This window comes from Ovis aries, chromosome 3, assembly GCF_016772045.2.
Source record: "Ovis aries strain OAR_USU_Benz2616 breed Rambouillet chromosome 3, ARS-UI_Ramb_v3.0, whole genome shotgun sequence".
Lineage (NCBI taxonomy): Eukaryota > Metazoa > Chordata > Mammalia > Artiodactyla > Bovidae > Ovis > Ovis aries.
Genome location: NC_056056.1, coordinates 92,903,120 through 92,913,186, shown reverse-complemented (window position 1 = coordinate 92,913,186; position 10,067 = coordinate 92,903,120). Strand labels below are relative to the sequence as shown.

The window sequence follows — 10,067 nt, the reverse complement described above, 5'->3', positions numbered from 1 at the left end:
GATTCTCCAGGCAAGGATGTTGGAGTGAGCTGCCATGCCCTCCTCCTGGGGATCTCCCTGACCCAGTGATCGACCCACATCTCTGGTGTCTCTTGCGTTGCCAGCAGATTCTTTACCACTGAGCCACATGGGAAGTATTGTCATTCATTAGCTCAGGTCTTTCTTTTCTGGCTTCTCTGGTGGCAGAGACAGTAAAGAATCTGCCTGCAGTGCAGGAGACCCGGGTTTGATCTCTGCATCAGGAAGATCCCTGGAGAAGGGAATGGCAATCCACTCAGGTGTTCTTGCCTGGAGAATTCCATGGATAGAGGAGCCTGGCGGCCTACAGTTCGTGGGGTCCCAAAGAGTAGGACATGACTGTGTAACTGACACTTTCACCTTTTTTTCTACTAGACAGAATCAAAGGGAAACAGAACTCAGAGAGGAAGGAGGAAAATGACACAGGATGAAGACAGGTGCACTGTTTGAGTGTAAGGGCCATGAGTTATTCAGCTTTGCATCTCAGTCCTGGTACAGTGCCGGCTATACCGAAGGCACTCAACATGCATTTGTGAGGTGAAAGGATGGCTGGCTGGATGATGGATGAGGGCCGTCTTATAAGAGGGAAAGCTTAGCCTGAGGACAAGATGGTTAAAGTGTCCATGTAACAGATACCCAGAGAAAATGATGGCCTCTTCTTGAAAAGTCAGACTTCTGAGGAGCGGACCGAGCTGCAGCCTAGGACAGGTAAGGTACCTAAGCCAGGAATGGGGAACTTTGGGATGACACAGTGAACTCCGGGGGTCACTTCCCTTTTTGTCTAGATAAAAAGTCTTTGGGGAGACAGCTGGCTGGGAGCACCCGTGCAGGATGAAGGCTGCCGACAGCGAGGTCCCTGACGCGCACTTCAGGGTGGACAAGCAGAACGTCTCCCTCTGGCCCCCAGGCAAGCGTCAGCCTCTGCTCAGGGATCTGTGGCTGAGTTTGCAGTTGGCTGCTCCCTCACCAAACGCTCTCCTCTGCTTCTTGCAGACCCTCCTCCCAAGACGTGTCCGTCCCAGGTTCTGGGGAGACTCCTCACGGTCCACGCTGTGGTCGTCTTCCTGACGCTGGTCACGGTCACCTCTGTCCTGCTGCAGGCCATTCTCTGTAAGTCCCCAGCTTTGATCTGGGCTCGGTCTTTCCCCAAGGCCAGGGGTCCTTCCCCTCTCTGGTGGGCTCTCCCTCCTCTGGCTTCTTCATGTGTCTTGTTTCCCCATCTTTCCATGTGCAGTCAGAGAGTCCGCAGTAAGACCAGCCGCTTCTTCTCCTTCCTTTCCGGTTCCAGGGAGGTGTTCCTGACTGGGGTCAGCATGCCTGTGCTCAAGGGTGTGCTCTTTCTTCCCAGGGAGTGTTCATCCCATCTTCCTCCTGGGTCACTTTTCTCCTTCGTCTCCGAGCTCTGTGTCCCTTTGATTCAGAGCCTTGTGGGGAACCCCCAACAGTGAGCATAATGATTGTAGCTTCGTCCCCAACTGACTAGGCCAGGTTAGGTTTAGGGAGCACCTCCCTCCACCCCACAGGGCCCTTCCATGCTCTCTTCACTCTCCCGCTCCCACAAAGATCATGCGAAGGGAGGTGCCCTACTTCTTCACTGGATGTGTGGCTTATCTTTCCTCTTCTTCCTGCTTCGCCAAGCCTGCTTGGCCTCTGCTGCTAGCAGAAGCTTCTTTCTCTCATTAGGTCTCCAGATAGCAGACAGAGGGAACTTCTGTCTTCTCCCTTCAAGGCCCCAGGACACATTTGGACTTGGATTTAGAGGCTCGGAGTAGAATCTCCCCTGCTTTGAGCCCACTGGTATACTTTTGGTTTCTTCTGTGGCCTGAGCCTGTAGCCTGAGCAGACAGTGACAGCGGGTAGGACAGGGAAGGGGAGAAGTGGTTTCATAATTCTCCGTTCTTGTTTTCTCTGGAGAGGAAATCACTTCCAGACAAGAAGTCTGCATGGCTGGTCCCTCCGGTGGCCATGAGGGACCTATGGGCAGTCATGGGGGGGACGGTGCTTCCCTAGCTGATGGGCACTGTGGGGGTCTCTGGAAAGAGAGGGCTGGGAGTCAAGTGATGGGCCCAGCGTGACCTGGGAAGGATGACAAGGGGGTGACTGAAGGCATCTCTTTACCAAATGTGCCCTGAACATGCAAAGGAAATATAGGACTGGATTCTAATCCCCTCTTCTGCTTACCTATGAGCCTCAAACCGAGATCCCATGATTTACCAATCTTTGCATGATCTGCGTCTATCAGAGTCCCTGGCACATGGAAGGTGTGCATTCCATGTTTGTTGAATGAATACATTATGACTGAATAGAGGGTAGGCAACTGCTCCTTGGGCTGGGTCCTTGGGAAGCTTGATCCCATACCTTCCCTCCCCTTCCTTTCATCACCCTGGCAACACCCCACTCCAGTCCCTGAGGGTCCCTGCAGCTGACCTCTTGACTTTCTCAAATTCAGATCCCTGGTTTATGGGCACAATATCAGATGTCAAGACCAACGCCCAGTTGCTGAAAGGTCGTGTGGACAACATCAGCTCCCTGAGTTCTGAGATCAAGAGGAACAGAGGTGCCCTGGTGGCAGTGGGCTTTCAGGTCCGGATGATGAATGCCAGCTTGGGCCGCATAAGCTCTCAGATCCGGAGGTTGGAAACAGGCTTGAAGGAAGCCAGTGCGCAGCTGCAGGTGCTAACAAGTAGTTGGGAAGCAGTCGATGAGTTAAATGCCCAAATCCCAGGGCTAAAACAAGATTTGGATAAAGCCAGTGCTTTAAATGCGAAGGTCCGGGAACTCCAGAGCGGTTTGGAGAGTATCAGAAAATTGCTTCAACAGCAAAGTAAGTGACTCAGAAAAGAGTGTTGCAAGTTGGCCAGTGGCCCGTGGGACCTTATTAACCTCAGGCATGATGCCATTGGGCTGGTGTGTGTGGAGGAAAGCATGGGCATGGCTGGAAAGTTAAGAAGAGAGAGCTCAGCACTGGAGTTGGGGAGGACTTGGGGGCTGTTCAGGAGAGAAGGGACCAGGGACCAGCTGGGGTTCCCACACCAAGCCACAGAATACGAAGACATTACGGAGTCTCTCTCTCTGGGTCCAAACCTCACCATTTTCCAGCAGTTCCTGCCTAGAGCTCAGGGGCTCAGACACTTGTGATGGTCAATGGAGAGACGGATTCTTGATTCATCCTCTCTCGCTCTCCCTTCTCTGAGCCCAGAGACTCTACCAATCTCAGACGTTCAGGATCTCAGGGAGTGTCCCCAAGCTCCTACACAAGGACCAAAGGACCCCAGAGCCCAGCCCCATTCACTCTATTTCTGGGATCCTGCTCAAATACTCCCACCCAGCCAGCACCAGGGAAAGCAGGAACACCAGCGTTCACATTTCACCCTTGTTCCCAGATGACATTCTCCAGGTGGTTTCTCAAGGCTGGAAGTACTTCAGGGGGCACTTCTATTACTTTTCTCAAATCTCGAAGACCTGGTACAGTGCCCAGCAGATGTGTATATCGAGGGACTCCCACCTGACCTCAGTGACCTCAGAGCGTGAACAGGTGAGTGCTGTCCTGTGGGCACTAGGAAGGGGGTATATTGGTAGCTGTATCAGGCAGGATGGGCAATATGATGCTTCAGTGACAAATATTCCCAAATATCAGTAATTCTTCACAATTACTTCTCACTTACACACTATATGTCCAACAAGGGCCAGCAAGGGGTTTTGCTCATTGTGGCTACTTAAGGGCTTAGGCCAGAGGAGATTTCATATCAACATACGTTTCCACAATTGCTGAGGTAAGAAAGGGGAACATGGTACATTGTATGCTGGGTCTTAAAGCCTGGAAACAACACATTTCATTGGCCAAACAAATGACGCAGTATTTATAGCTTTAAAGAGGGCAGGATAGTGCAGCCTTTCCATGTGCCCAGAAAAATAAAAATATTTGTGAATAGCATTAATGACACCATCTAGCCCAAGAAGTCCTCTTCCTGGTGAGACAGAGTATTAAACACGCTGCTTTCATCTTAAGCAGGCCAGCAGAGCGGGCAGAGCCAGAGTCAGGATGGAGCCCCAACCCTGCGTCTGTGGGTTCAGGGGCTGTGGCTGGGGATGGGTGGAGATGCCCAGAGAGACAGATGCTCCGACGCCTCATCTCCGCCTACTGTCTTCCTGTAGGAGTTCCTCTACAGGACAGCAGGCGGACTTCCCTACTGGATCGGCCTGACCAAAGCAGGAAGTGAGGGGGACTGGCACTGGGTGGATGGCACTCCGTTCAACAAGGTCCAGAGTGAGAAGTAAGTCCTGAGAAGCCTCTGTCCCAGGCTGACTTTCTTGGGCTGGGTCCGGGGCACGAAGAGTTGGGGGAGAGTCCCATTGGCTGCAGGGTTTGCCGTCCTTCCTGTCCTTGATCAGCAGGAGCATTGACCAGAGATTTAACTGATCTCTGCCACTGATTGGCTGGGGAGCTGGGGACAAATCCACCGCTATTCCATGCCCTCTGGGGTTTAGCAGCATGGCCATCCGCTCAGCCTTGGCAGGGACCTCATTCTAAATCGAGGTCTTTGCACTGTGGGTTCCTATAGGGCCTTGAGAGTGGGCGGGCTGTGTGGCCCTAAGTTGGGGGGAGATTGCAGGCTCAGAGGTTGATGGATAACTGGTCCCCTTCCTCTCAGGCAAGGAAAAATTTGCAACCCTACCACCCCAGACTGAAACTGGGGTTGAAGTCTCCATTCATTCACTGGAAATGCATTTTGCTTTGTTTTTCCCCTCGGTAGGTTCTGGATTCCAGGCGAGCCCAACAACTATGGGAACAATGAACACTGCGTCAACCTAAAGACGTCCTCACTGCGGTCATGGAATGATGCCTCCTGTGACAATACATTTCCTTTTATCTGTAAGCGATCCTATAAACCATCAGAACCATGACCAGACTGGCCCCTGTGCTAGCACTTTAAGCTCCAGCGCTCATTGAATTCAAGGAAATGCTCCTCTCTCCTTTGTCCTCCAAGGTGATTTTGAACCTTAATTTTTCATGCTTTAAAATTGTCCTGAAGGCATCCCAGAGTCCATCTACCTTGGCTGGGAATTCTCTGGCCCTGCAGTAGATATCCTTTCCACTTCAGCTTCAAAGGCAGATGAAGTGGAAAGGATATCTTGGGTTGAAATGCAGAGGTGAGGGTGGAGAGAATGAGAAGTTTGCACTGCCCCAGTGAGATGGATCAGGATACACCATCTGGGGCAGCACCTTGGAGGGGTCCGTCCCTTTGGAGAAGCCTCAGCTTTACTGTGTGAAATTTGTGTACGACCCCCCGAGATTCTCTGGAGACCGAGATCAACTCATTTCCAATTGATACCCCAGAATTCCCAGTTGCTTTCCTAAGGGTTCTCAGTGGAAGAGCTCTGCTCTTGGTAGGCCCTGTTCATGCCATCTACCCGTGGTCCCCTTCATCCTTATCCTCTGAGACCTGAGCCCCTTCCTCCCTGGGATAGGCTTGACTGGTTCAGGTCAGAGGCTTGATGGAAATGTGTCTCTGCAGACCTAGACCAGTATCCAAGTGCTTCTCCCGACCCATCACTTGCTGGGTGCTCCTCCCCAGGTCCCAGTCTGTCTGTGTAGCTCCTCCGCCTTGTTCCCTGGGCCTCCTCTTTCTTCTGCATCTCCTCTCTTCCCAGGGGTCAGGGGAAGCGGCCTTCAGTAGAGAGGGCACCCCAGCTTCATTAGAATAAAATGCTGCCTGGGAATAGGCCACTCTCATTTTCTTCCTGGGGGTACAGGTGGATGTGTGGGGTGGAGGGAACATTTGCTCCACTGGATATGAAGTTCTGGGGTGTCCTCAGGAAACAGTTAGGGGTTCAAATAACAGTCAGAGTCCCAGCCCTGGAAATGCCGTAAAACATGAGCAGTACTTATTTTTCATTTTTGCTGAAATACATCCGAATAGGACTGCAGTGTCTGGCGTGTCACCACCTTCTGGCTGGTCCTTCTTCTTAGACATTTGCAGACCAGCTTCTGTTCTCTGGGTTTGCACTGGATGGGGAAATGCGTCAGGTCTCCCATTCTTCACAGAGGCCCTGATCACAGCGATCAGGTCCAAATATGCCATCCAGGGGCTGAAGCAGGAATCCAGGCTGCACCAGACAGAGCGGAGCAGAGAGGAAGCAGAAAGAGGTGCTCTGTGAACGCACGGCAGGCTCAGCAGAGCGGCCCTCCCCTCCTTGGGGTCCTCGTTAGGTGCCCTCTTTAGGATCCTGGGGGGAGGATGTTTTTCTTCAACAACTGTGACCAGCAGAGTGATGTTCTGGTTGTGAAGAGGTTGAACTGGAGGGATATTAGGAGGAAGCTTGAAGGAATACAGGGCAAATGGGCTTTTTAAAAATAGGTGATGATGAGGAATGAACAGTCAGTGATGGGGTTCATACGAGAGCATTTGCCCAAAGCTCCAGGGGTATCTGAAGTCTGAGGGTGAGTGGGGGCACCTCAGGGAAGTACAGACTGCTGAGCGCTCAGGATGGGCTGTGTGGGCACGGAAGGCATCTGCATCTTCTCTAAGAAATACTTGGCTGTTCTTACTCTTCATAATTTGAAGTAGCAAATTATGGGAGAATCTTATTTCTTCCCAGTGTCAACTACCTGCGCATAGCATGAGCTGATGGAGAAATGAAATAAATACAAGTGGTAGGCTCAGAGCTGCCTCTAGGGAACTATCTCATTGTGTTTCCAAACCTGGCTCTGCTTTCCATCGTACTGTCACGCCTGACCTGTTAGTCACCATGTCTGGGTTGCCGTGTTTTGTCTGTTCTTTTTAATTAAAAAAAATTAAAAAAAAATTTCCTGGATGATTACATTTTATTCATTTTTTGATGTGGTTTTATTCCATTTTAAAATTGATTAATTTTAATTGGAGGATAATTGCTTAACAATATTGCGGTGGTTTTTGCCATCCATCGACATGAATCAGCCATGGGGGCACATGTGTCCCCCATCCTGAACGCCCCTCCCACATCTCTCCCCACCCTCTCCCTCTCGGTTGTCCCAGAGCGCTGGTTTTGAGTGCCTTGCTACATGCATCGAACCTGCGCTGGTCGTCTATTTTACAAATGGTAATATACATGTTTTATTTATTTATTTGCTTTTGGCAGTGCTGGGTCTTTGTTGCTGCACACAGGCTTTCTCTAGTTGAGCGGGGCCTACTCTCTAGCTGTGGTGACTGGGCTTCTCATTCAGTGGCTTCTCTTTTTGCGGAGCATGGGTTCTAGGTGCACTGTGCTGTGCTTAGTCATACACTGTATGACCCCATGGACTGTGTAACCTGCCGGGCTCCTCTGTCCATGGGGATTCTCCAGGCAAGAACACTAGAGTGGGTTGCCATGCCCTCCTCCAGGGCATCTTCCCAAACCAGGGATCGAACCCAGGTCTTCTGCATTGCAGTCAGATTCTTTACCATCTGAGCCACCAGGGAAACCCAAGAATACTGGAGTGGGTAGTCTATCCCTTCTCCAGGGGATCTTCCCAACCCAGGAATTGAACTGGGGTCTCCTGCACTGCAGGCAGATTCTTTACCAGCTGAGCTACCAGGGAAGCCCACAGCTTCAGTATTTGCCGAGCATGGGCTTAGTTGCTCTGCAGCGTGTGGAACCTTCCCAGACCAGGGATCGGACCTGTGTCCCCTGCGTTGGCAGGCAGATTCTCAACTGCCGGATGACCAGTAAGTTCCTGCGCTGCTGTGCTGAGCAGCATGTGACCCCGCCCCACACTCCAGCTTCCTCCCCAAGGTAGGCGCTTGTCACTAGGGCAGCGGATTCAAAGGCTTGCATTGTAAGACCTAAAATTTCACTTATTGCCATGACATTTTTTGGGTCTTACAGAGCCCCCAAAGCCTAACTATGGGTTCCCCCACGCTCACCAGATGTGTTCCCTGACCTGGCCCGTTCCCCTTGACTGGACCAGCTGACCTCCGCCCAGTTTTCAACCTATTGGGTTCTTCTAATGGCACCCCGCTCCAGGACTCTTGCCTGGAAAATCCCATGGACTGAGGAGCCTGGTGGGCTGCAGTCCATGGGGTCGCTAAGAGTCAGACACGACTGAGCGACTTCACTTTCACTTTTCACTTTCATGCATTGGAGAAGGAAATGGCAACCCACTCTAGTGCTGTTGCCTGGAGAATCCCAGGGAAAGGGGAGCCTGGTGGGCTGCCGTCTATGGGGTCGCACAGAGTCGGACACGACTGAAGTGACTTAGCAGCAGCAGCAGCAGCAACCTGCCAGTACAGAAACTATTCAAATAAGTCAGTCAGATCCTCTTGCAGGAACCAGGGGTACCTTATCCTCTTGTTGCTGCAAAGCCTGTCTCCCACAGCCCTTGCTGGTTCCCTCTGGTTTTGGGGATAACCCCCCATGTGGCCTGGCATGGTATCCGGTGTCCTTCTCCAGACTATGACTATGTGTGACTAATAAGATGCTGTGAGTCTTATCTGTCCAGTGTAAGATGCCATGCGTTTGGCCATCTTGTACTATCAGGGACAAGAAATGCCTCCCTCACTGCTATGGGCTGATTGAACCCACCTCCTCACAGCTCTTATGTTAAAATCCTAATCCCAATGGGATAATATTAGGAGATGGAGCCTTTTGGAGGTAATTAAGTTACCAGAGTGAAGTCCTCACAATGTGATTAGTGCCCTTATAAAAAGAGGCTGAGAGCTTGCCCCTCTCTGCTTTCTGTGTTTACAACAGGAGGCTCTCTGCAAAACAGAAAAGAACCCTCCCCAGGAACTGAGTCCACAGCATCCTGACCTTGGATTTCCCAGCCTCCAGAACTGGGAGAAAGAAATTTCTTAGTTCATGATGTTTTTGTTATAGCAGCCTGAGCTGACTGAGACACTCACTGCTGGGGTAAATAAGAAGCAATCAGAACAAGGCTGGAGAAGGCAATGACAACCCACTCCAGTACTCTTGCCTGGGAAATCCCATGGACGGAGGAGCCTGGTAGGCTGCAGTCCATGGGGTTGCGAAGAGTCAGACACGACTGAGCAACTTCACTTTCACTTTTCATTTTCAGGCACTGGAGAAGGAAATGGCAACCCACTCCAGTGTTCTTGCCTGGAGAATCCCAGAGATGGCGGAGCCTGATGGGCTGCCGTCTATGGGGTCACACAGAGTCGGACACGACTGAAGCTACTTAGCAGCAGCAGCAGCAGCAGAACAAGGCTGGCGAGGAATCTCTAGTTGGTTCTGATGTGAAGGGAGGTGTGGGACTATCTGACCACTTTTCTAGGAAAGAATTTGAACCTGGAAACACCTGGGGATTGAAGCAGTTAACAGAGAGAAGTCAAGCTGGAAGGCCCTGAGTTAGAGAAAGGCTGGTGGGGTCACCATGGGGCACCTGCAGAAACTCGGAATTCACAGAAGCTGTGAGGCAGAGAGGCGGAGCACACAAGGAATATATCTTGTAGAGAAAAGAGAATGGTGCAGAGGTGAGGGTAGGCGAGACACAGAGGGTCCAGCAGCACAGTGAAGGCCCAAGAGCCTGGCTGCTGAGGTTCCTGGCGCCACCTTAGCTGCAGCCAGCCCTCCTGACACTTGGGAGGGTCCCGCCACTCCCAGCTGATCACCATGTGCTGTCAGGGGTTGATATGGAGGATCGAAAGCTTCTCGGGTGTCTGAAGCTAAGGATCTGCATCTCTAGGAAGACAGCCCTGTACCACTTGGCAGAGACAGGGAAAACCAGTGTGAGAGGTCCCCACTGATGACTGGCTCTGGTGTTGAGGTATCAGATATCCATTTGACTTTTTCTGGCCAGAAAGAGAAATGCTCAGCAAGGATGTAGTAACTTCTTGGTGCTTCTTCCTGCTGGCAGATGATGCTCTTGTAGGAGAAATGAAAGCTGGGAGCCTGGAGTGGGAAGGGCTTGGGCACAGGGGAGGGGGTGAGAGGAGGAGTCCTGCTGACCAGGCCTGGAGGCCTATGACCCTTCCCACCCCAGTCTCCATCCTTACAGCTGAGCAAGGGTTCTCTAAAGTTCTGCTTTGGAAGCTCTGTCAGCTTCTCAGTCCCAGGAAACAGGTCCTGAGTTA

General features: G+C 51.6%; 1 protein-coding gene across 1 annotated transcript; it reads left to right on the top strand.

Moving 5' to 3' along the window:
- The first annotated feature begins 832 nt into the window (after nt 1-832).
- Nucleotides 833-6,847, top strand: CD207 (CD207 molecule). The gene is made up of 6 exons (XM_004006052.5): nt 833-925; nt 1,012-1,128; nt 2,468-2,842; nt 3,402-3,553; nt 4,174-4,292; nt 4,773-6,847. The coding sequence occupies exons 1-6, from the start codon at nt 850-852 to the stop codon at nt 4,921-4,923; spliced, it is 990 nt and encodes a 329-aa protein (XP_004006101.3). The 5' UTR covers nt 833-849; the 3' UTR covers nt 4,924-6,847.
- Nucleotides 6,848-10,067: the final 3,220 nt, after the last annotated feature.